The 27,453-nt window shown below is 41.6% G+C and overlaps 2 protein-coding genes across 2 annotated transcripts in view; one reads left to right on the plus strand and one right to left on the minus strand.

Annotated features, from left to right (window-relative positions):
• The window catches only part of CACNA2D3 (calcium voltage-gated channel auxiliary subunit alpha2delta 3), a gene marked incomplete at both ends in the record, with an annotated part of 933,053 nt that overhangs the window by 152,106 nt on the left and 753,494 nt on the right, over positions 1 to 27,453 (minus strand). The gene's annotated exons all lie outside the window — the stretch shown is intronic.
• On the plus strand, positions 6,586 to 13,433 carry LRTM1 (leucine rich repeats and transmembrane domains 1; the record flags this gene model as incomplete). Its single annotated transcript, XM_080715901.1, has 2 exons — positions 6,586 to 6,961; positions 13,000 to 13,433. 2 exons carry the CDS (start codon positions 6,586 to 6,588, stop codon positions 13,431 to 13,433), a joined length of 810 nt encoding a protein of 269 aa, XP_080572027.1.

The raw sequence follows: 27,453 nt of genomic DNA on the forward strand, positions 1-27,453 counted from the left end.
ATGTTCCAGAAAATGGAATATGCCCCTTCTCACTACTTAACAAATCTCACCTCTTCTCCCTTTTCAATGACAGATAAAATGCATGGCTTTCTGGAGCAAGTTAAATATAATGCAGGGGTGTAAAAAGAAAAGGTTAATGACCAGTTTAGTGATTATTCTTCCTCATTTCTTCCATCATTTAACACATCAACAATGTTTAGGGTTAACTTTAAAGTTATTGTAGTCACCTCAATATGATTATATTATATGTATTTCTATCCAAATTGCTTTATTTCACCAAAAAAGTGAATTTTCTCCCAGATGGTTATTTTTAGTACAAACTTATTATTTTTAAATAGATGTACAATATTTTCTGGAAGAAAGAGCTGCTACATACTGGATTCCAAGCATCATCAAATTTAAGGGTTAATAATTTTTTTAATAAGGTGAAACGTTAACCAGATCAATTTATATTAGAAAATGTTCTGACTTGAAATGGGCAAAGGAGTATGTCTTAGAGGGTAGGGAATTCTTGAAACGTCGGTGTGGCAATAAACACCACGTACTACTTTGAGGGTGTTCTTAAATTAGTTCCTGAGGTCCCTACTGAGGTTCTACTAGGCCTGGTGCCAGGATCTGTTCATGGTCTAGCCATCCTCTGAGGAGCAGGTTTGGCCTGAGCTCACACTCAGCATCTCTCCTCAGTTGCTCTCTGTACACACAGTTGTCTTGTCACCCCTGGGCTCTGGCTCCAGAGGGAGGGAGGGCGGTGCTGTGGTCATAAGCACGTGGGTCATGTGCCTCTTTTTGTTCTCTTGGCCGAGGTCAGATGGAATAAATCAATCAGCCTTCGCATCCAAAGTCCTTCATCGTGTCCTGGAGCCTTCTAGCCCATGTGTGCACAGCCCATCTTTTAAACACAAGAACAAACAGAGCCCAGAGCCCCAGGCAGCGAGCAGCTGCTCCCTGGATTTATCTTTTTCAGGCCTCTGACTTCAGGAGGCTTGAACCCTTGCTGAGACCTGCAAGACATAGCAAAATAGTTCCACTCTAACCTAAAGTGACACTCAAATTCACTTTTTGTTCACATGCCCTAAATTTGGTCAGTGCCTTTCGAGCTCACTCATGTTTTCTGACCAGAATGCAGAGGGTTTAGACATAAGTGGGTCCTCAAGATCCATCTCACTCTCTTTATAGATGAGGATCCAGAATAGTGGTGCTGGGAGTTGGGTGTGTAGTGACTGCTGGGCTAGAGTGTGAGCTAGTTCAGAGTTTGTAACTGTCAGCTTCTGGGCCCATCAGCCCTCTGTTTTTATAAGTCAAGTTATACTAGAGCACAGACACATAGATTCATCTATGATCATCTCGAGCTTGTTTTCACACTGGATAGTTGTGGCAGAGACTGTATGGCCCTCATTCAGAGACTGTGTGGCCCTCCTACAGAGACTGTATTATCTAAAATATTTTCTTTGTGGCCCTTCAAAAAATATTTTCAGATCTCAAGGAAAGAAAGAGGTACATAGATAGATATGTCCCTTCCAAGCTTTTAGAGGGAATGTTAAGTTCGATTTCACATGCTTTTTATGTTAGGATGAATTCATGACTGTATGTTACAGGTGAGCTACTGATGTTACATATTATTAGACTATGTGCACTGGAAAACAGACAGAAAGAACTATTCCACCTTTATTAAAATGTAAATGGGTGCCAGGCATGGTTGTGATGCAGTCCTGTAATCTCAATACTTAGGAGGCTGAGACACAAGGATCATAGGTTTGAAACCATCCTCAGTGATTTAATGAGGCTCTAATCAACCTAGCAAGACCCTATTTCCAAATAAGAAATAAAATAGGTCTGGGTTGTAGCTCAAAGGTAGAGTACCTCTGGGTTCAATCCCCTGTAAAACACACACACACACACACACACACACACACACACACACACATACACACACACACACTGGGGTGTAGCTCAGTTGGCAAAGCACTTGCTTTGCATGTCCAATGCCCTTGGTTCAGTCTCCAGTAACAGACAAAAAAGATAGAAAGAAATGCTGATGGCTCTCCATCTCCAACCTGTTCTGTTGCCCTCTCTCGACTCCTCTCCCTAAATCTCTGATGCTCAAATAGTAATGGATTGAAGGACAGCAGGTGGCATGCTGGGTGAAGCAAGCTTCGAAGAAGCAGCAGGATGAGTATAATGGGCTCTGTGAGGTGGGAAGGGGCTTATCCACAGGAGAAAAGGGCCCCTAACGAACAGGCTATTGAGAACAGTCACCATCTGGTGCCTTCCAGAAGGAGCAACTGCCTCTAGCAGCAGAAAGGCATGGGGAGTGGGGCCTCAGAGCCTCCCATGCCAGGCAGTCACAGCAACCCTGCCCCCTGTGGCCTGGAGGGCCTGAAGGCATGCCCATAGGCAGGAATAAGTAGTCATTAAGACACTCTTGGCCAGGACAGGTGTCACTTTATTTAATCCAGGGCACAGTCTTGTGAAATAGGGATGACCATATCCTCACATTGGAGAAGAGTTGGTGGGTGGGCAAGTCAAATCCACTAGATTCCAAAGCCCAGCCTCCAGGGTTCCATCACAGGCCAGGGGCAGGCTTCTACTTCCTGCTGCCTCACTGAAAGCAAGGTCCCACCTTCCACATAGTCATCAAAGGCGGGCAGAAAGTGTCTGGTGCAGGAGAAGGGCAGCTCCAGGCACTGAAACCCCAGCCCAGGGAATGGCAGGGGATTTGCACTTTCAAAAGAATGGTTCCCATCCCTGGTGGAAAGATCCCAGCAGATTGATTAGAGGACAGTCATAGTTCATTGATGCCTGATACTCGCGGGAGATGGCTTTATTGTTTTATAAATGAAAAATGATGAAAGTCCCAGAACCTCAGGATTGGGGAATGAAAGATTGAGAAGTATTTCCAAAGCCATGCTAACCAAAAGGTCAGCCCACGGGGGGAGTGCAGGGGCCAGCAGCTGAGAGGTATTTGTAGCACTTGGGAGAAGAGGTTGCGATGTCCACTAAAGGAAACCATGGCTATGAATTCAGAGCATCCGGACCCTGTCAACACGGCTAATCCCCACGGATGTTGGCTGAATAAGCCTTCGATGACCGAAGAAGTGTACTGTGGAACCATGTCAGCCTCCAGTGGGCCAATTTGTCCTCATTTTACACACTTTGCTGGCTCCGTTGCTAGACCCCCAGATTGAAGATCTGTGTCAAGCATCCCCCTAACCCGATGAGGTCGATACGGCATGCTTAATAAGTCAACAGAATTCAGAAGCTGTGACCGGATTAAGAAGGCTGTTTTATTTTGGTGCCCTGGACTTCAAGCAGATTAAATAATCAAAAAGGCACAGCCATCGGGGTCATGTTTGAATGCCACAGCTGTTCACTGAGGTTTGACAAACATTCTTTATGTGGCTCGTCCTCTGAATAGGAGAGGTCGGGATGATCTCTGGGAAGCCAGCACTTTAAGAAAGAAGAGGGGACACAATCAAAAGGTCCTTTTATGGAAACTGATCCCAGCCAGATGGAGACAAGGGGACAGGCTACTTAAATAAGTGGTCTACTGAAAGCGACAACTGTTTTCTGCATCAAAGAAAGGCACAAGCGAGAACCGGGAAAAGCAAATGAAAAGCTGGGCTCCACATTTGCTATGCTCCAGGCTTGCTGATCTGCAAATTAATAAGGGTGGGCTACTTGTGCAGCTGGGACGTGTGCCTGCGGAGATCCCGCCATGAAAGGTGAGCTCTGATGGATTCTTTTGCCCCTCAGAGTTTTCCCACCGAGGGAGGAAGAAGATCCACTTGACAAGGTGTCTGTGGGAAATCAATTTTCAAGTTATCTTTTCTAAGGGATTGAGCAGGTGTAAAAATTGCCTCCGAATGGGAAGACTTATATTTTCACCATGTAAAACATACAACCATGATGTGACTATGTAATTGGCATGTCACAGGCTATTTTATGGAAGACACGGTGCCTATAGTTGGATTTCATATAGTATTCCCTTTGGGGTAGGGCGAAATGAAAGAAAGGATGGAAAAACTGGCTCCTAGCTCAGAAAGATGAACCTTTCGTTAATAGCTTAGCAGACTCCATGGAAATATTTCTCTTAGGTCTAAGAATTGATTTCCCACAGCTAATTAATGCTTGAGCCCCACAGTGTGAGGGGTATCCGTCCATCTCTAATAGAAAGACATGTTGGCTTGGAAAGGAGTCATTTCATTTATTTGCAAAATTATAGAAAGAAAATCAAGAATTTTGTGCTTGTATGTTTTGGAAAGGGAAAGAGTATGGTGATATTCTGCACCCCTTGAACTAAATTAAATGGAGCAACATCTCCTTCAAAAGGCTTCCTGCAGTCTGCCCCATGGGCCTGCAACACTGTTAGCCACAGAAGAGTTCAGGAATGAGGGGACTAAGCTCCAGTGCCTCTGGCAGCCACATTGTATATTTCTTTAGTTAAGACCCAAAGCAAAAGCAAACAAACAGTCTCCCCCAAGAACTTTTATTATGTGTAGGTAACTCGCTTTGAATTTTGAATATTCTTGTGTGGCCTTGGGAATACCTCTATCAACTTAACAAAATGCCCTTGATAGTCATTTCTCAAGAAAAAAAAGAAGGAAATGATCTAGGAATTTTATAGAATGATCTAGCAATATCTAGGAAAATGTAAACTGCCATGCTCTCTGAACTCTATAAGTAGAGTCTCTTGAGTCTGGGGACTCTCTTCCACATTCCCACATAGCCAAGGAGTCCTGGGCAAGGACATTCTTTGAAACATTGTCTGTAATGAAGAAAAAAAAATATTGGCTCCAATGCTTCTCAGTAAGGGATGAATAAATATGAAATCTGACATGATCTCACAATGGAATACTCTATAGAAGTTAAAAGGAATTAATTATCTTTCTACATATTCATGTTGGTAGATCAGGCTCGAGTAAAATGAAAAGATTTCAGAATGAGACATACTGGACATTAGTTTCTGGGAATTTTTAGAAATGGTATATGTGGGCAAGGAAGTATTTGACAGGCACAGCTGGTAGGAACGCATAACACAGATCCTCTGGCTTCAAATCATGGCTCTACAACTCACTATCTTTATGACCTGGGGCAAGTGATTTAGCTTCTTTGGGCCTCATTTTCCTCACCTTTCAAAAGAGGAAAATAGTTAAACCATATTTACAGGTTTATCAACACAGATATACAATCCTCTCTTTCCCATTGGAGCCCTAAATGCATGCTATATGGTCATTTGCTATTGTTATCCTTATTAAATATTTTGACATTTCTGACGGGATAATTCAGTAATGATGGGGAAGGGGGATCATGTTTTAAAAATGTTACTTGGGCACTAATGAAAGGGAGTTTAACTGCATCACTAGTATGCATGTGTATTTAGAGAATAGTAAAAAGATAAAGTCTGAAAACCCGTAAAAGACCAGCACAGGCTCTTAACTTGTGCAACAGCACAATTATTGCAGGAACATAGATTTTTATGATGTTATCCTTAGTGCTTTTCTGCACTTTTAAAATCTCCTGCATAGAAAAAGGAGAAGAGACAGTCATCATTCATGAGATTACACCTGCAGAGATGGACATCAGCTTGCAGAATGTTTAGATCTGCCCTCCCAATGCAGTAACCACTAGCCACATGTAGTAACTTAAATTTAAATTAACTTATATTAAATACAAACAAAATTCAGTCCCTTGGTTGCAGTGGTTATATTTCATGGGCTCTGTATCCACATGTGTCTATGGCCAGAAGATAGAGAACATTCTTATCATCACAGAAAGTTCTATCAGACAGCATTCCTCTAGAGCTGACGTTCTGGAAATGTTAATATCTGCAATCCTCTGCCCCTCTTCTAAATGTCAGGCCTTCCACAGTGTGCAGCTGTACCTTACAAAGGGCATCTGTTCCCCAATTTTTTTCATCTTTCTATTGATAACCATAATCTTTAGTCACCTGAGTACTGAGGCATTGAGAAAGTATCTTTCCCAAAGTTTTTGAGAGTAGTTAGCACAGGGTTTTCAATAGTTTCTGATGATAGAATGTACTGAGTCCATCTTGACTCAAGTATAGAAGCTTAGTGAGCCAGATATGGGCACATGCCAGTAATCCCAGCACTTGGGAGGCAGAGACAGGAGGATCACAGGTTTGAGGCCAGTCTCAGCAACTTAAAAAAGCAGGTTGAAGTATAGAAGTATAATGCCTCTAGGTTCAGCCTCCAGTACCAAGAAGAAAAAAAAAGGTGAGTTATACAACCTTTCTTCCAGGTTGTAGAAGGTTTTACCTGAATCATAATCATATCTGTGAATTCAAAGGGCTCAATGCCTATTCTCCCAACACACTGGTCTAAATCTGACTTTCTCTCTGTCCTAGGTGAGTTGCTGCTGCTCTCAAGCACAATTGTCCTGCTCCAGGGGGTGTGCGGCTGCCCAGAGAAGTGCTTTTGTCATTCATCTTCCAACACTGTAGACTGCAGCCACCAGGGTTTGGCTGATGTTCCTCCTGACCTGCCTCCTCAGACTCTAACGCTGCTCTTGCAAGATAACCGGATACGCCAGCTTCCTGCTCTTGCGTTTAGATCAGTCCCTCGACTTATGACCTTAAATTTGTCAAACAACTCCCTTTCATACTTGGCCCCTGAAGCTTTCCATGGACTTCGGCACTTGCAGGTTTTAAACCTCACCCACAATTCCTTGCTCTCCCTGGAAAGTGGACTTTCCCGTTCCCTCCCACAGCTAAGGGAGCTGGATTTGTCATCCAACAACATAAGCCACCTCCCTGCAGCCCTGGGTGAGCCCTGGGGGAACCTAACCATCTTCGCAGTGCAACAAAACCAGCTTCAGCATCTGGATCGCGGGCTGCTCGAGTCCATGCCTGGCGTGAGGTTGCTATTTCTCAAGGACAACCTCTGGAAATGCAATTGCCACTTGCTTGGTCTTAAACTCTGGCTGGAGAAATTTATCTACACAGGTCAGTAATAACTACTTGGAAACTCACCTAGGATGGACCTCATCTGTTCTCTGTATCAGCAGAAACGTTGAGAAGGTTGCAAGGGGACAGTTTTAAGATTTTTACATTTTTATTTATGTATTTATTTTTGGTGGTTCTGGGAATTGAACCCAGAGACATTCTATCTCCAAGATACATGCCGAGACTGATTTTATGTCTTATTTGGAAACAGTCTCACTAGGCTGCTGAGAGCCTCACTAAGTTGCTGAGGCTGTCCTTGAACCTGAAATCCTCCAGTCTCAGCCTCCCAAGTACTAAGATGACAAGTGTGTGTAACCATGCCTGGCATTATTATTATTTTTTTTTTTACATGAATCTCACTTCACAGTTTGCAAGAGACAAGCAAGTCATTAAATTCAGGTGTTTAACCAGGTGTGATAGCACATGCCTATAATCCCAGGACTTGGAAGGTTGTAATAGGTAGATCAAATATTTGAGGTCGGACTTAGAAATTTAGCAAAACCCTCAGCAACACAGCAAGACCCTGTTTCAAAATAAAACAAATAAAATAAAATAGGGCAGATGGGGGCATGGTTGGAGGTACAATATCCCTGGCTTCAATCCCTAGTTCATTTTCTCTCTCTCTCTCTCTCTCTCTCCTAGTTGTTTATATTAATTTACAAATATGAAGGACATAAACTAGTTTCTGCTTGTCCAATTAATATAAATGAAGTTACTTATCTTATCTGTGAAGTATGTAAAAAAGAAGAAACTTTAATCACCACCTGAGTGACTAGTCAACCCCACAGTGGCACCAAACTCTAATGTTAAAGTGTGGGATATTTTTTCTTCTTTGCTTTTATCCATTAGACATCTATAAATCTTCCTCCAAATAACTATTTCTGCTCTAACAAACACTACTGATATTGAAATGCAACACAACTTCTCTAAAGTTACTATTTCTTTAATCCCATGCCAAAAGCAAGGCAAGAGATATCAGGATATTAAAGGCAAGAGGCTGTGAAAATCACCCAGTGGTTGGCAAACTACAGCCCTAGTGCCAGATCCAATGTCTTTTCTCATTTTGTAAATAAAGTTTTATAAGAAAACAGCCATACCCATTCATGACATACTGAGTAGCTGCTTCACACTCTAAGGATGAGATTGAGTGGCTGTGAGAAACTGTATAGAAAATCTGACAATATTTACTATCTAGCTTGCAACAGAAATTATCACCAATGAAAAATGGAGGCCCAGAAAGGCTCAGTGACTTGCACAAGATCACAGACGAGAGCAGAAAGCCTGGCTTTCAGGTCTTGGTCCTCTATTCTTTCCTGTACTCCATAGTGTTTTTCTGAGTATCACTCATTCGTTCCTATATTTGCGCCTTTCATATGTCAGGAACCAATCAAGGCACTGAGAAAAGAGGAGTGGATAAGAAAAGCCTTACCATCATGAAGATTACATTGGAATAATAGAAATAAACGCTAATTAATACCATAAATAACAACACATGTTCAGACAGCAGTGCAAAGACAACAACGATGCAGGGGAAGTGTAGAGTGACGGGATGGTGCCCTGTCTTAGAAAGGATGATCAGGGAAAGCTTTCCTAGGGAGATGACATGGGTGAGCATAACTTAAAAAAATGATGAGGAGGAACGAGGTGGGAGATGATGAGAGTTGGACAGAATGAACAAGGGCCTGCTGAAGGAGGTAGCATGGCTTGGTGAGGGTCCAAAAGGGACAAGAGGATGGCCAGGAGACCGTGCACAGACAGAGTTAACACCCATACTCAGCGACCATGGCTGCGGAGCTGTGAGAAGCAGGCTATGATGCTGGAGTTTTATTTCAAGTGAGATGGGAAGCTTTAGAGTTATCCCAGAATATATAATTAAATTACACGTTAAAAGTTAACGTGTAATGTTGCCTCTTGGGAGAGCAGACCAAATGCTATAGAAGAAAAACCAGAGAGATGGAAGAGAAGTTGATTGTAGTCAGCCTGGGAAGAGATGATCCTGGTCCAAAGCAGAGTTGTGAAAGGTAATCAATTTGGGGAGATAAATGGAATATAAACTAATAGAAATCATTAACTGGCTGAAGTGGGAGATAAAGAAAGGGTACAGCCTCCCAGGTCTTAGGAGGCTGAGGATTATGGGTTTGAGGTCAGTCTCATCAGTATAGCAAGGCCCTCAGCAACTTAGTAAGACCCTGTCTCAAAATAAAAGATAAAAAAAGGCTGGGAGTGTAGTTCAGAGGTAGAACATCCCTGAGTTCAATCCCAAGTAATACACACACGTGCGCGCGCGTGCGCGCGCGCACACACACACACACACACACACACACACACACACACTATAATGATGTGAAATTCAAATTTGTTTTGTTCTGCAGAGGTGATGTCTTAAGCCCACTGGGGAGGGGGGAATTGGGAGAGCATGTGGGAGAAGAGCTCAGTCAAGAGTTTGGTTTGAGCCAGGCGTGGTGGTGCACACTTGTAATCCCAGCATTTGGGAGGCTGAGACAGAAGGATCATGGTTCGTGGTCAGCCTCAGCTACTTAGTAAGGCCCTTTGCAACTCAGTAAGACCCTGTTTTAAAATAAAAGACTAAAAAATAGGGTTAGGGGTAGAATGCCTCAGAATGCTCAGAGGTAGAATGCCTCAGGGCTTTATCCCCAGTACCACACACACACACACACACACACACACACACACACACACGAGTGGTTTGGGGCCTGTCTGAGATGCCCCTTACAGGCAGATGCAGAGCAGAGTTGGGGGTTGTATATTTGAGCCTGTTGCTCAGGAAAATATGAGCTATAGACAGCAATGGAGAATCAACAGCATCTGCATGGTTGCAGAAGTTCTAAGAGGGAAGCAGGTTAGAGTACAGCATGAGTCAAAGAAACAATATTGAATCAAGAAGCTTCTCAACAATATGATATAGCCAGTAACATACCACCAACCAGCCAGTTTGGGAGTTAACTGGCAACAGGAGTCATATAATGTGCCAACATCTTTCTGATAGGAGGTTGCAAATAAAACCGATTACATCTGGAGGTGAAGCATTTGAGCTGCTGTGTTCTGGATTAAATTGTAGGCATACGTCAGTCCATCACAGAAAGAGGGTTTTCATCAAAGAAGGGTATTTCTTAACTTAAAAAAAAATAGTTCCCATAACCAGGACATTAGAAGAAATATGGGAGAGGATGAATTTTCCTCTACTCACCACAAAGCTTGCTGGTGGTCTTTGGGCAAATTAATATCTTACATTACTGCTCAGTGTCACCGAATGGAAAGTGACATCACTCAGGCCTGCGTTGGTCCTCAGATGCGCTGATGCAGTTTGACTCCCCTCATGGCACAGTGTGGGAGCGCTGATAGCAGCCCTCTTCCGAGGAAGGCAAAATCAATTTGGGGTAACATGATCTGCATATCCCAAAATAACTTAAAAAAATCGATGCTAAACATGGAAGACAGATTACGGATATATTGAATAAAGGCAAAATGAGAAAACAGATGTTAGTCAATACCTTCATAAGCAAATGCAGACATGAAAGGTATCAGTCAGGGCAGGCTAGTTGATATAACAGACCTCAGTAATGTATGCAATAAATGTCGCTTGCTCACTCATGAGCAGAGGAGCAAAGCATACAAGAAAACTGGGGACATGCTCCGCATTCCATCCAGGAAGTAAGCCACTACCTGTTTGTAACACTGCCAGCTTCACCAAATGGCCTTCAAGTTGACCTCCAAAGGGATAGAGCTCAGGGAGGACCATGCTGGGCATTTTGCACCCCAGAAATGGAGCCTATTAATTCCCATGGCCAGAACTCAGTCACATTGCCCCAAACTGACCACAAAGAATAGGAAAATTTAGTCTTCTTATGGGCCTAATGGCAAAAGATTCATTTTGCTGGATAAATAATATCTCCTCTACCAAAATATGCACATACAACAAATCCCACTGTCGTATATGAAGAACAAAATAAATAAATGCATTTGGACTTCATATTAACTATTTCTTTCCATTCACAAGGAAACCAATTATATTTATGCTCACAGCTAGTTTTCTTTAGGGTTTACTAGGTATTGTCCTAAATACTTGACATGCTTTAATCCAACTGAGCCCTCAGAGAAAACCTGGGAAATAAGCCTCTTTTTGGTCTCCCTCCCACTTTCCAAAAGCATGAGGAGAGTGCAGTGTGGTTAATGAACTCTGGGAGGGCTACACAGTGAAGCAATGTGGAGACTCAAGATCTGCATTTAATTTCCCCCAAGACAGAGGTTGGGAGCTATAGGTGGCCAGATGGGGGACAATGAGCTCCAGCTTCATGTGCCACAAGCTTCTATAAATCTAAATGGGAGCAGGCCTCTCACACTGCCATTATTCTCTGAGGTTATGGCCCCTGAGATAGCGGGAGAAGAGTGGGAGGTGGGCTCTGGCTGAGGGCTCCATCGCACAGGAGGCCTGGGGGATCTTGGGAGCCACAGCCCTCTCTTCCTACCATATCCCAGGCTGTAGTCCATGTATTTCTTTGGTCCTGGGTTCCCAGGCTGTGGATCTCATCTTAGTACTAATCAGGATGCCTGAAACTAGAGAAAACCAGTTGGGTTGAATTTTGTCATTGCTACCAGTCCTGGTGTACCCAACCATATGATAATCCTTGCACTGTGCAGTGGCCCTATCTACTGACAGGCTACTTAGGACTTGTCTTAAGAGATTTAGGCAGAACAGATGTGAAAGCATTTATCAAAGTCTGAAGTGCTACTTAACAGCCGGGTGCTGATAACACTGAAGCGACGACTTTCACTTGTGTCCCTCTGGTATAATTTCATAATTCACCTACTATATGTACACAAAAGCTCTCCAAACTAACTTTGCTAGGCGAAGTGCTTGTCTTCCTAGCTGTTCTGGGAAGGTGTTTATAGCAGCCTGGAAGCAAAGAATCACAGGTCATAGGAAGGTCCTGTAAAAGCGGTTCATGACTGTGTCCACTCCCCTGGCCTCAGGAAACTCCAGTGAGGAAGGTTAGAGAGAACTAGCTAGCTCAATGGGGGACAACTGGGTAGATGGGGAGAGATGGATTTGAGTGTTGATTTGGCATGAGGGCCTGTGTGAGTTTTCATAGAAATTTTTCTCATTATAGCAGACTGTATGGGACTTGTCTGTGCTTTGCAAACTATCAAGTCAGATACAAATATGATGTTTTATGTCAGAGAATTTAGCCAGAGAAGTTTATTTTCCTGAAGTCAAATAGCAAGTTGGTAGCCACACTAGTCCAGAGTAAAGTATGTGAGCCTCACTCTCGCTCCGGAGGATTACTGACAAACCAAGTTCCCCTGAACAATGGAAGTCTACACACTGGAGGAAGTCAACTGCCTCACAGGGAATGGAAACTGCATTTAATAACCCGCTGGAAAGTACAGTAGTGAAAGTAGTGAATGTTTTGAGGCCTGGGGAGACATGTTAATTATACTTAATTACATGAACTAGACCAACAATATTGTCAAATCCTCAGCTACACACACCACCTCCACCTCTCCATTCAGCATCATAGAAAAGTGTTGGTAGACACAGGGGGTCTTTGTAATTAGCACATGACGTCACAACAACAGACATTTGTTTTCTGCTTTCCTTAGATTTCCAGTGGGAATCTAACACACAGGATTTCTTGTCTGGTGGGGACTCATTAGGGGAGGGGGCAACAGGAACGCTAGGGGCTATGGGACCCTTGGAGTTGGTCCCCAACGTTCTTTCTTGTCGGCTTCTGCATTGTTTTTTCTTCAGCATTTGCAGGATGTAAAGGTAGCTTGGCTTCTAATGAACTTTTGGTCATCAGTAATTGCCAATTTAGTGTGTGGCGCTTTCAGCATTTAACCAGTTTAAAAATCATAAAATCATAAAATATGGTTGTTAAATTATTTGACTCCAGGAAAAAAGAAAGACTAAAAAGGTTCTTTATAAATTCCATCTGCCTGAAGTTTTAAAGGCTGAGGATCGGGGAAGTTCACTGGATCAAGGCTCTGTTATCATTATCTGCTTTTGTCTTTTAAAGGGGGAAAAACAGATGGCATCACCTGTGGGTCGCCTGACACCTGGAAAGGACAGGACCTCCTTAAGATCCCCCACGAGCTATACTGGCCCTGCCCTCTTCCTTCTCCAGGGCTGGTATCCACACAGGCTCAGCAACATGGATCTGCCCACAGGGAGATCCCGAAACCTACTGAGAACCACAGTTCCAGGGAGCGAGACCCCTTGGCCTGTGAGGTCAAACCCAAGCCCAGGCCCACCAACCTGCGCCATGCTGTGGCCACCGTTGTCATCACGGGGGTCGTATGTGGGATTGTGTGTCTTATGATGCTGGCGGCTGCCATCTATGGTTGTACCTATGCAGCTATTACAGCCCAATATCATGGAGGGAGTGTGGCTCAAACCAGTGAGTCCGGGAAGACAGAAGGAAAAGAGCCCTTTGATAGCTCACTGGCCTGAGGGCTTTCCTTTCCGAGAGGACTGATCATGGTAGGCCAGAAGAAAGTGTCTGAGTAGGCCTACAGGTCCACTGTTAACTGCTTTTTCCAGAAAGAAAGAAAAGAAAAAAAATTAGATATGTCTGCAAAATATCTTCCTTGGAGAAATTTCTTTTGAGACTTTTAAAATACCATAGATAAAATAGAAATGGGACTTGTGCCTGAAAAGTTATGGCAATGACTCCATGTGGGAGGGACCATATAAAAAGAAAGGGAAGATACCATCTCTTTCAGGTACCCTTTTCCGGATTAACTTGCTTTTGTATAGCAACAAGAATTCCAACATGCATGCCAGTCAGCATTCCTGGGAGCTTCCGGGACCACTGGAAGACTGCCCAAGTTTGAGAGCTTGGGAAGAGGCTGCTGATCTTACCCGAGGGGCACTGAGTGCCTCTATAATTCAAGTTCATGCTAGATCGGTGATACTTTCAGATGTTGTATATGTTATGTATTTAATGGGAGTGTCTGTTGGTTGGGAATTTTGTAGCTTGCCACAAGAGTCAGATTATATTTAATTTTCTAAATCAGAAAACCATTTGGGGCTTTCTAGGCCACAGAGGAAGAGGAGGGTTCCATGTCTGGCTAATGCGACTCAGGCCTGGAAACTGGAGAATATTTCCAACGTAAAGGTAAAGAACATATAAGCAAACACAAAGAAGATGGGGAGGTGGGATTCAGGGTGCATAGGCCCCAAAGGCCATGTCCACCAGGCGACTGAAAGCTTCCATGTATAACTTTCACAGCAGGAATAAATTTAGCTTAGTCTGAAAGCAAGGTAATGGCTTTCGTGTATCTGCATCGACATACAGAGCACACAGACTTGTACAGCCACACCCACGCATAAACATGCTCCGAGCAATCACTGCGCCAGCTAATGAAACCCAGCCGGGGCAGGGTGGGAGCCAGCAGCTGTTGATCACCACCCAGATTGTCTACTCAACACCCTGGGATAGGAAGTCAGCAGGAAGTCAGAAGAGAGTGGGAATTACCAAGAGACCCAAGATACGTGGTGGCAGCCATCCTGAACATTATTTAGGCCGTGGCTTCAGAAAATCAGGTGTGGCTTGCATTGTCCACAGATGTGGTCCTGAAGAATTGCATGCAAAGTGAATTTTTGTAAATTGAATCATCATTTTAATGCAGTAGGGGACCTCGCTATTTAAAGGAACCTTTCATGGAATCTCTCTGTAATGGAAATAATTGGCTCCAGATTTATGCCTTTTGTAAATTTGCATTTTCTCATGCTAGGTTTTCTTAAAGTGGAATATACCTGTTTTCACTCAGCTCATACTTATACTCACTTTTTAGGATTAAAACTATTTTACACAGGGAAGAGCATAGAGGAGTTAAGGGCATGTTGAAGGCAAAAAATGGCAAATATAGGGCAAGCTGTCCCTCCAGAGGCCATGACAGACATTGCTAATCAATCCCAGCACTCCTCCCAGCTGAGCCCCAATGCACTTCAGATGGTTTCTTAAGACAGCACTGCAGGCAACCAGAACTAATCAATTGGAATTGGTTCAAAGGATAAAGCACATTTGCCATTCAGGGTATTGGCTCTACATTTACTCCTTAAGGCCATGTAAAAATGGGTTTGGATCCTATGTTAGTAGTCCATTCCCTAGCTGGAATGCAAATGGAAGTTTTGCATGTGTCTAGGATGGACAGCCAGATGTAGCCATAGCCTCTCCCAATGGTATAAAGGAGCCACAGGGAAGCAGATGGATGAACCTGCCAAATCGTATCTGCATAACTCACACCAATGCAACTCTAATCATCACAGAGGCAATCATACCTACCTGCAGTGTGTTATAACTAGTGTAAGTCCTGCCCACCCACAGACTAAAGATAGACCATCTTTTTAAAACAGCAATTTTGTGGAGTGATTTTTCTGAAGAAATAAGTTTAAATGTGGATGGTACATTTTTTTCTGAATAGTAAAACAAACCTAGATACATTAAAGGGAGGGATGGAGAGAGGAAGAGGGGGAGAGGGAAAAGGAGAAGGAGGAGAAGAAGAGGAGGAGGAGGAAGAAGAAAAAAGGAGAAGAAGAAGAAGGAGGAGAAGGAGGAGGAGGAGGAAGAGGAAAGAGCGAGCATGAGGAGAGAGAGGGAGAGGGAGAGGGAGAGGGAGAGGGAAGGGAGAGGAGAGAGAGAGAGAGAGAGAGAGAGAGAGAGAGAGAGAGAGAGAGAGAGAGAGAGAGAGAGAGCGCGAGAGAGAGAGAGAGCGCGAGAGAGAGAACAAACTGACTTTTTCTCTGCAGGGAAGGTTTGCTGTCACCTGGGCTTGTCCAAGGCTATGGCACATCACTCCCTGCTCTTCCAGGTGAGCTATTTCAATAAGCAAGGTTGATCATCCTGCTCTAGGGTATAGCAACTACTTTTCAGGTGAAAAACAAAAACAAAAACAAAAAATCTTTGTATTTCCTAATTGTCCTGAGCTGTGAATTCTTGGCCAAGCATATAAGAAAGAGAACTTAGAAGATCTTTTTATTTATCATCCCAATTTCACAAATGTTTCTAGAGTTCATGCTGCATACCAGCCATTGTGCAAGGTGCTCTCATGAGCATTTCAGTGTAAGCTCTACACTCACACCAAGAGACACTTGAGCAGATATCACCTAAGCTGGGTAGACCGAGGCCAACAATGCACACTTCCATGCTTAACTACTGTGATTGAAGACTACAAGTGTTCTCTGCCCTGCCAAAGTTTAGGAGAAGCTGTAGGTCAATCTTGTTCCTTCCCCACAGAGATTATATGGAAAAGCTTCCAGTACACTACAGGAAACCCCTAATGTAGCTAGAACCCTTGCTTGTCAACACCCATATCCTATCAGATATCTAAGTATAGATGATAACTCAGGCAAGCTGACTTGCAGCTTTACAGATAGCCTTTAAGGAAAATGATTAAAATGATGCATATATACATTCAGATTTCTATCTTTTGCCTACAGTCACCACAGACAGCAGTTGGCAATGAGAATAATGACTTGCCCGAAATGTCAACATCTCCTCAGCACAGAAAAATATAAATCAAATTGTTTAGATTAACAAACACAGAGTTATCATTTGTTAATATGAGAAATGAAATGTTTTAACTGTAAAAAACACTGCAGATGAAAGACCCAATTTGCAGGGTATTCTGCAAGAACCACAAATTATCTTTCACAACCGCTCCAGCTCATAAGGGATAATTTGCAAACGCCTTGTAGATTATTTTCAGCTGTTTATTGCTGCTATCCTATTCATAGATTCGCCCATAAAAACGGCCTTCCATGATGCTGAGGGTGTGCTGAGGACAAAACTCTGTGTGGGTTCTTTCTGAGAAAACCATCTAAGACACCGTTTTTGATCAAATTTAAGAGAACAGTATGACCAGAGCCACATTGTTTATGCTTTGCCAGAGATCACAAATTCAGACCTATCGCTATCTTCAGGGAGGCATTCAAGGAAGGGGTAGGAGGAATGTACACTGCCACAGAGGATTTGGAGAAAAATAGTGAAGCATCAGGTTTATATCTGAAAAGCTTTCACAATTAAGGCAAATACATCTGGCCCTGCAGGAGGAACCTTGTACTTAGATTATAAAGTGCCAAGCTGGGTATGGTGGCACATGTCTGTAATCCCAGTGCTTGAGAGGTATAAGGATCACAGGTTCAAGGCCAGCCTTAGCAACATAGAGAGACTCTCAGAAACCTAGCAAGACCTTGTTTCAAAATAAAAATTTAAAAGGCTGAAAGTGTAGCTTAGAGGTAGAAAACCCCCAGGTTCAATCCCAGTACCAAGAGAAAAAATTATAAAATGCCAGTGGGTAACTGAGTGTCCTAACTTAACTTAAGAAAAAGAAAAACTGAAAAGTGATTCATAATTTTCATGGGTTCGTCCCTGAAGGTTCATTAAAATCAAATCTCATAGATCAAGTTAACAAAGTTCTGATGAAAACAGATACCTTTGTTTTATACCCTAAATACCAAAAGAAGTGGCTAAATCAATTTCCAAAATAATCTGTATGCATCACACATTCATATGATTATATAACAGCTGTTAGAAACCTATAACTAGATAGGTCAGAAAATTACTGTTTCCACTTTAGTGAAACCCATCAGTGTGTCCACTGCTAAATAATATTGACAGCAACCTACGAGAAAGTGATACTACAGCCCCACAAGATAGCACTGCCCAGTGTTTTGTATGCAAAACATCAGGGAACCACCCTGTTTTCCCTTCTGATGAAAATGCTTTATTTTTTAATGCTTAAATTGCAACAAGGCCTCAAGGAAGCAGCCATGCAGCTTCATAACCCAGTCCCTTCCTTGAACATTCTTGTTTAGTCTGTGCATATCTACTCTCACCCCAGTGACAGTGCATACTCATTTGGATATGTAGGATGTCCTCAGCCACCAAGGCCCATCAAGGATACCCAGGAAAAGAATCAAATGATTGGGGAGCCAAGCAAAGTTTTGAAGAGCAATTAATCTAGGCCTGGTAATTTTCAAAATATCTGCTACCAGCCTCTTCATCCATTACAGACATTGTTAATAGATGACAGCAAACTTATCTGCTGAGCCTAGACAAGGCCTCAGAATCCTTTTAAATCTATTTTCCAGGTAACCATAACTGATAAGCTAGAATTGACTAAGAGATTAGGCCTATTTGCTACCCTGATATAGTTCACTGCAGATAGGAAATAGAAACGTGAAAAAGAAACGGAACTTTCCAAAACTCACACATATAATTAATTGTATGCCTGATGAATGTGGCTGCAGAAGCACAGGTTAGCATGAATAATGCAGTCTGAGTCCCACCATTTTTTGTTCATTCCTCCGTGAAATGACAATATCTAAACTATGACATTATTGTACTAATTTTCTGGATAAAGACAATTAGAGCACCATCATCAGCATTTATTGAGCACCTAAATTTATGCTAGGTGTCTTCCAAGAATAATAATTAATTTTCTATGAGACATAAACTGACCAAAACATGTATTTGATTGCCATGTTATAGATGAAGGGACATTATCTAAGAGCTTGGGTCACACTACCAGTAAATGGTAGAGTAGGAATTTTGATGCACATCTTCTTAAGGTCAAAATATGGGCACAGTTCAGGATGCTATGGCTTGGAACAAGTCAGAGTAGGATCCTTCCTGATACTGCCAACATTTACCTGAAAACATGGCAGCATGGCACTGCTAGATCTCTGATCCCACCATAAACAGGAGCACAGCTGAAGGAGCCCTGGGGAAATGGAGAAATGAGGATTCTTTCATCTCCTATGACTCTGCTAGGCTCAAAAAGACGTTCTTAGAAGGCAACGAGAAGAAGCTCAATGATAACCAGGTCTCTAGGAGGAACATCCACTATCAAAGCAGAGGTATGGCTTTGAGACAGATTAGTGGGTGTAAAGGGAAAGCATAATAGTCTATATTACCTACCCTTTCTTATGGGTTTGAAAAGTTCTTATGAGTTTGAAAAGACACTGGGTTTGAAAAGTCAAAGGGAAGCTATCTCCTCCTGTATGTGGAGTAGCTGAGGATGCTGAAGATACCTCCCTTGCAGACCACATTAGTGTCATTCATTAAGAATGAAGCCTCTCAACAATGTAGCATATCATAGGGTAATACAGAAAGGAAGGGCAACAAGATAAATATAGTTTAGGGGCTATAGTTTCGCCTACTATATTAGTCCATTTTGCCTAATAAAAACAAAATAATTTAAGCATGCAACTTTATAAAGAAAGTGAACTAAAAAAAAAAAGAAAGTGAACTTATTTAACTCAGTTTTTGAGGCCAAAATTTCAAGCACCACGGTGGGTGACTGCTTTGGTGGGGGCCTCCCTTTGCTTTACCACCTCTGAGCAGATAGCAAATGTGGGAGCATACGTGAGTGAGAGCACACATAACCAGACAGGGAGACAGACCTGGAGCAGGGAGCAGGCCCAGGCTCTGATAACAACCCTCTTACAAGAACACCCAGGGTCCTATGAAGAATGCCTTAATCCCTACACCTCCAGTGACCTAATCCCCTTTGAGGGCATACCCTCAGGGACCTAAACATCTCCCACTTGGGCCACCTATTCCAGGTCTCACCACCACCCAACACTGCTATCCTGGGACCAAACTTTCTACATACTAACCTTGGGGGACAAATAATATCCAAACCATAGTACCTGCATGGAATGAAAACTACAGACTACTTGAATTTATCCAGGTTACTTGTCAGATAAGAGACAACAGGACATAGCGTCCCTTAGTTAATCCTGTGATACCACAGTAATGTAAGACATTTGGGTCACTGGATATTTGTCTAGTGGCTGTGCATATCAACTAACCTTTCATCTTAATCTCCAAGGAGCACTCTCAAGTCAACAGCAAGAGAGACTCAGGAAGCTATTCACTCTGCTCATCAGCAAATACCCTATGTTTTAAGAATGATTAAAATTAAGAAAAAACCTAAATCAGAGGTCCCCATAGAAATAAATAAAAAAGAGAGCCAAGCTGGGTGGTGCATGCTTGTAATCCCATTACTTGGAAGGCTGAGATGGGAGGATCACAGGTTCACAACCAGCCTCAGCAACTTAGTGAGGTTCTCTGCAACTTAGTGAGAACCTGAATAAAGAATAAAAAATAGGGCTGGGGGTGTATCTTGAAAGTAGAATGCCCCTGAGTGCAATCCTTAGTACAAGAAGAAGAAGAAGAAGAAGAAGAAGAAGAAGAAGAAGAAGAAGAAGAAGGAGGAGGAGGAGGAGGAGGAGGAGGAGGAGGAGGAGGAGGAGGAGGGGGAGAGGGAGAGGGAGAGGGAGAAGGAGAAGAAGAAGGAGAAGAAGAAGGAGAAAGGGAAGAGGAGGAGGAGGGAAGGAGAAGGAGGGGGTGGAGAAGGAGTCTGATCTTGCTCTCAAGATACAGACAAAATATGAAAGATCAATTTTAGGATATATTCTAGACAATTTGGAAAGTGATGAAATTTTGCATATAGTATGTTGGGCATCCATATAGATATGTGTACACACACACACACACACACACACACACATACACACACACACACACCACATACTTGATGTAAATCCAGTGGCAAAATCATGTCTTATGGCCAAGTTCAGAGTTTGTGAGGGAGAGAAGCATACAGCTTCAGTGGGAAAGCACTGCACATGACCTGGCATTGGGTTGAAAACATATGGTCCTCTGACAGAGACAGGAATGAATAACTGCAAATAACAAACAATAAGCATGAATGATAATAGTAAATAATAAGTAAATAAATAATAAGTGAATAAATACTACCACAGTTTTTGTAATAGGTATAAAAGAAATACTGCAACATATTTAATCGGGGACATGGAACCCATGCTAGGGAGTGCTCACTCCTAGAAAACACAAAAGAAGAAAACAATAGGCAAAAACAAAGGAAGAGATCAGAATGAAAGAGTAACAGTAAAGGTATGATAGATGGATAATTGGTTCACTTATCATGGATGACACTTGATTTGAGTGTGCTGCGGACAGAATGGGAGACAGGACGGGAAAGGAGTATATAGAATAAAAGACTAGATAACATGTAACATGAAATAATGCAATCACAAAATAATTTAGTCTTAAGCCCTCATTAGATCGGCTTCAATCTAGAACTTGGAACCAGAAGAAGAGTAAAAGAAAAGTATAAAAAATGACCATGCACTAAGTTTCTATTCCAACATTTCTTTTTATTTTTTAACATGAATGGACACTCCCACTTGCCTAAGCTGAGTCATGTATAATTGCAAAATTTGGCCTTGAGGTGGGAATGTAGTTCACACATTGATCCTATTCTCAATGGGATCTGTTCACCCACACAGAGTAGATCCCAGATGCTCTCAGTTACTAAAATCTTGGAGAGCTCATGGGTGCAAAAAGCCTTTGATCATCACATCCCTTTCCAAAGCCTATTCCATGAGCAACCAAGGTCATGAATTAAGTGTCAAAGCATTTCTGCTTCTGCCACAGACTGTTCCTCTCTTCCCAGGAAGGCAAAATTAACCCATCCCAGCTGGTTATCCTCTGTGCACCTTTCACTCAGCATGAGTCATACATATTCTCGTTTTAACTGAAATCAAAATCCCAACAAGGTCACCAGGAGATTTGCTAGGATCAAGGCAGTTAAAGAAATCCCCAAATCTCTCATGAGCCATGATGGAAAATAAAATCCCATAAACTGTTTTCTACCAAAGCATGTGAGGGCATTCCCAAAGCTGTACCAAGCATTATGCTGATTACACCGTTCAGAGTTTTATAAACCAGAGGGAAGATTAAGAAAATCACTGTCTTGACTGACAATGAGAACATATATTTTTAGAAAGCTTAGAATATGTGATTGGGATTTCTGTGTAACCACATATACAAAGACATTAGGCACAGTTAATGGACAAATTCTGATACATGAAGCTTAGGCTTGAAAATTCACTTATATAATCTCTGATTTAATTATCCCTCTAATTTTTATAAGAATGTGACAAAATATGTAAGTGAAAAAAATCAGGTTTTTTGGTCATTGCCATTTCTATTTTAAATGGATGGTGTGATGTATTTTAGCCTACAGCAGGGTTGGACAAGCTCTCTCTCTAAAGGTCCAGATAGTAAATATTTTGGTACAGCAATCCATACTCAGCTCTGCCATTTTAGCAAGAAGGATACAGAGACATCATGAGCATGGCTGCATTCCAGTGCAACTTTATCTACAAAAACAGCCAGCAGATTCCAACAAGGCACTTATTTACAGAATATATAGTGAACTTTTATAACTCAGCAATAAAGGCAAATAACCTAACATTTTTAAATATGGGAAAAGGATTTGAATAGATTTTCTCCAGAGAAGATATTCAAGTGGCATATGCTCAGCATAATAAATCACCAGAGAAATGTAAACCACCTCACACCCACCAAGAGGCTGAAATCTAAAAGGCTGACAATAAGTACTAGCAAATATGTGGAAAGCTGAAACCCTCATATGTTCCTGGTAGATTGGAAAATGGGATAGCCACATTGGAAAGCAGTTCTGAAGTTCTCCAAAATACCAAACAATCCCGCTCCTAGGTATCTACAGAAGAGAAATGAGAACATATGTCTACATAATTACTTGTACATTAATGTTCTTATCAACATTATTAATAATAGATAAAAAGTGGACACAATCCAAATGTCTACCAATTTGTGAATGAATAAACAATGCATATTAAGACAATGATGTATTGATTACTTGGCAATAGAAAAAGGGAAGTAGAGATACATGCTATAACATGGGTGGTACATAAAAACACTGTGTTATGTGAAAGAAGTCACAAAAGGCCACATATGATATGATTCCATTTATCTAAAATGTCCCCAAATAGGCAAATCCATTGAGAAAGCAGATTAGTGATCCTGGGGCTGGGATGAGTAACCAAGAATGGGGAGGATACATGCTTGTAACTCCAGTATTTGGGAGGCTGAGACATGATGAGGCTAGCCTCAGAAACTTGAGCAGGCCCTCCCCAACTTAGTAACATCCTATTTCAAAATAAAAAATAAAATAGGGCTGGAGATGTTGGTCAGAGGGAGAATTCCCCTGGGTTTAATTCCCAGTACTACACAGGAAGGAAGGAAGGAAGGAAGGAAGGAAGGAAGGAAGGAAGGAAGGAAGGAAATAGGGAGGGAATGTATTGTAAGTTCTTTTGGGAAAACTGAAATAGTTCTAAAATGAGATGTGGTTGAGGGTTATTCAAATCTATCAATATACTAAAAGTAGTAAACCATGCACTTTAATTTATAATAAATGAGCTATATCTCAATAAAACTATAAAACTATAAAAAAAATAACATGTGGCAGCCTAGATTTGGCTCTGTGAGCTATTGTTTCCTAAGCTCTACCCTAAGGCATTTCTACATGAAAGTGTAAGCTTCAAAGTGTCTAATGATACTCCCACATGCAAGGCTCAAAATATCATATGTGGGTGTGTGTGTGTGTGTGTGTGTGTGTGTGTGTGTGTGTGTGTGAAATCACTATATATGTGGTGCTATTGTGCTAAATTGGAATATGAGTATTTATTCCTATCAACAGAAATTAGAAGGGTGCCCCAAAACAAACTGAATCTGGGTAGAAGAAATACTTCAGTACTGGTTAGAACAATTCCTTTTCTGTAGAGATGAGGAAAAAAAATTCACCGTTAAAACAGTAGACTGTTAGAAATCCAAGCTAAGTACCAAATAACCTTGACTACAAGTGTGAAAACTAAGACCCGGGTAGGTTTTAGAAGAGGGAATGACCCTGTGCTCACTCTTAAATGCTTAGTTCACATTGATCATAATCTCCAAATCCCCCCAGGATCCCCAAAGAGGTAGTTTAACTTGTCAGTTTAAAATATACAAGCCATAAGCTGGAAGAACCTATTGCCCTGACATTTGGTGCTGATTTTTGAGTAGAGGATGTGTTGGGGTTTTGATGAAGTTTATAAAGGGATAGTGACTCTTAGGAGAGTGTGTGCCCTGGAGAGTTAGCATAGAGGATCAAATTTCTCAAAACTCTGGGCTATTTTTATTCCGAGAGCACTAATCCACCACATTTCCTTGTCACTGGCTACTGTGGGTCTGAAGGCAGCTGTTCCAGTGTCAGTTGTAACTATCAGATTCTGCTGTGGACAGAAAATGCAGCACAACATACAAGTGCAGCACTAGTTCGTCTGCATAGAGCTTGCCATTGTCATTTTTCTTCTCTTAGGTCTCCCCTTGTCCTGAAATTGGCCCCATTTATCCATTAAAAAAAAACAAAAACAAAAACAAAACAAAAGCAAACATAAGAAGATTTACTTCATAGCTGCAGAAAATATAAAACATTCTCCTTGCTCAGATTTAGTGAACTAGTGGCTTGTCCATGCAGACTTGACACATAATTCCTGATATGTTAAGTCAATTCCTGTATAGCAGATGTGTGATATTCCCACCAACAAAGTGTAGTCAAGATGACTGTTAGCCTATTACATTTTGCTAACAGTGTTCATCAATTCTGATAAAGGGTCTATATTAAAAACTACATTTAGTTTAAATAGCACATACCTGATGATAGCTAGTGGTCAATGATGTTAATCAATCACTTTTCTAATTATCTGGTTAAAGTGAAATCTTCCCCTTTATTACATTGCCTTGAATTATGCAAATGAGACCACATAAGGCACATTTTCAAATTTTCCTCATGAATGGATCTAATGTGGTCTGTGTTCCTTATAAAGGAGCAAGCTGGCAGATCAGGACCTCTTCAAATTTTACTAAAAATCTGAATTTACAATTAAAATAAATGAACTTCTTATATGTGTATCATACCTCAATCAAGGCATTGAAAATGCTGTTTCTATAAGAAGCCAATATTCTAATATTTACAATATTCTTTTATTTTTCCTGATGTTGAGATGAACTACTTAAGCATCACATTAGATTCTGTGACCTTAGAAAACGTTTCTTTTGATGCAGAGGCAACTATTGGTCCAACACAGCTGCCATTGGGATATGACACAAAACAAATTTTTATTCCTTAAAATATTCACATTGGCATGTATCATATTTCTATGGTGTGAATCAGAGTTTAACTGCTGAGCATCCCTCTCAGAGTTTAAAGCAAGTATATTATTTATGTGGTCTGCTCATGGAATTCTATAGATTCATATTCCTATATGTAGTAAGTGACAGTGAAGCTCAGCTCCCTCAAATCATTTATTATAGACAGTATTTCTCACATTTACCCTGTGTTAGCCCTTGTATTTGGCACTGGGAATAAAAAGTAATTGGCAGAGACCTTGCCCATGGCGAGTTTAATATTATTTCAGAAATCAAAACAAACATTTTTAGGAGCAATTTTAGATTTTGATATGTTAAAATGTACATTTTAAAGAAAATACATTTAGAGCCTATCATGGTGGTGCATGCTTGTAATACCAGTACTTTGGAGGCAGAGACAAGAGGATTGCAGGTTTGAGGACAGCCTCAGCAAGTAGTGAGATGCTCATCAATCTAGCAAGATCCTGTTTCAAAATAAAAATAAAATAGGCTAAGGGTGAATCTTGGAGATAAAATATTCCTGGGTCCAATCCCCAGTACCCACATTTATCAAGCTACAAAGTGAGTAACAAACCTACATGGACCTTACAGTGCAAGCTTGGCATTTCCAGTAATAACAGAAACATTGATTAGGGACCTGACATGTGCAGGTTTCAGGGCTCTGGAGAGACTGTGTAGGGAAAGCCTGACACTTCTTCCATTGCAAAGGGAAAGAAATTAAGAAAACGCAGCACACTGATGGCAGCTGGAGAACTGGCAGACTCCCCAAAAGAGGGACTGCAAGCCATGTCATAGGCCGTGAAGATGGATGGGACCGGTTCATGCACCAAGGCTGATACACAAATGGAATCCTGCCCAGTCTGACTGGCCTTTCTTCTGAGGTGTCATTGACAGATGAGTATCTAAATGTTTTTGTTGAAAAAAGAAAACCAGAAAAAGAAAGAAAAAAAAAAAAACACAAAATAAAGCAAAAAAAAAAAAAAAAAACTCTATCCCAAACAGATGCATACAGTCAATGAACATGGAAATACTAGATCACTCCTGGGAGTGGGACACGACTTTTGAAGGAATCTTCGAGATTTATTTGCAAAGTTGTACACCTTTTCTTTCAGATAAGTTTCAATCTTACACAAGGATTTCATTGAAACTCCAAATTACTGCCAGTCAGCTGTATCCCATCTGCTGTCGGAGGCATGCTGATGGAAAGAAGCCTGCTCACACACTCATCTTCATCTGCCAAAACAAAGCTTCTTCCCCAATTAAAATGGTCCTTTTAATTTCAGAATGATAAACAACGTCTACTTAATTGAGGAAAATACACGGCGGAATGTTACCCAACCTAATCACACAGTGACATGAGGGCTGAGCCAGAGTCAATGAGACCTGGGGGATGTGCCGAAAGGCCTGCTCTGCTTTGGGAGACAGGAAGGTCCTCTTAAGGTCATTGCCTTTGTAGGGCTGCACTCAAGATCAAAGCCAAGCCATTCTGTTTTATCTCATGTCTACCAAACACTGTCTACCAAAGAAGGGTAGTAGTCACCAACTTTCGAACGTTCAACCTAAATGCAGTTGCTCAGATGACCTGGTCTCTTAGTCTCAATCTACAATTTCCTTCTGAATGAAGGGACCAGAGGACACACACTTAAATATAGCATCTAGAAGGCTGCCTCTCCTACCCCCTTACGGTGAGCCAAACTATGTCTTGTGATCTGCACATGGTCCCTGGCCAATTATAGAACTCAATAACATACCAGTAAGCCATTTGGACAACACACGTTCTCTAGGCTGGAGACAGCGATATGGTCAAACCCATGTTTCACTCATACTGTGCCAACTAGACATTTATGATATAATGCACTTGGCAATATTCAAGCATAGTTTGTAAATTTGGCCAGAGCTACCTGTGGTAGGCACAGTGAGTCTAGTGTACGCCCAGAACATCCTTTATGATGACTGAATGAAAAACCAACAGAAAAGCTTTTAAAGAGAAATTCTGAAGCAGATAGTCAGCTTTGGCCTATGTTCTTGACAGCTGCTGCATGTAGACCTGGCTCCTGGGAGATAAAGTGCCTTTGGAATAATTTGGCTGGGACAGTCAGGAGGTAAGTAAGTCTGACCTCCTTTAAGCAAAAATAAATCTTGCTGAGTTAAATGGTCCTGTCTTCTGCTTTCCTCAAGGTATATGAAACATTAAATGACAAAATTTGAAGACAACGACTGTGAATCTTCAGAGCCCGTATCACCAGGATGATTAATTATAAGTTTGCCTAGTTGAAGATAAACTACAGGTTGGATACAGAAGACTGTCTTCCTTGTCATATCCAATAACCCAAGAATAACCAGGGTGAACAGCCCCAGATCTTTCAGTCTCTACTAACAGAATTATAATACACAAGCTAAGTCAAGAATAAAATGGAGGAAAAA

This window comes from Muscardinus avellanarius (assembly GCF_963383645.1).
Source record: "Muscardinus avellanarius genome assembly, chromosome: 18".
NCBI classification, from domain to species: domain Eukaryota; kingdom Metazoa; phylum Chordata; class Mammalia; order Rodentia; family Gliridae; genus Muscardinus; species Muscardinus avellanarius.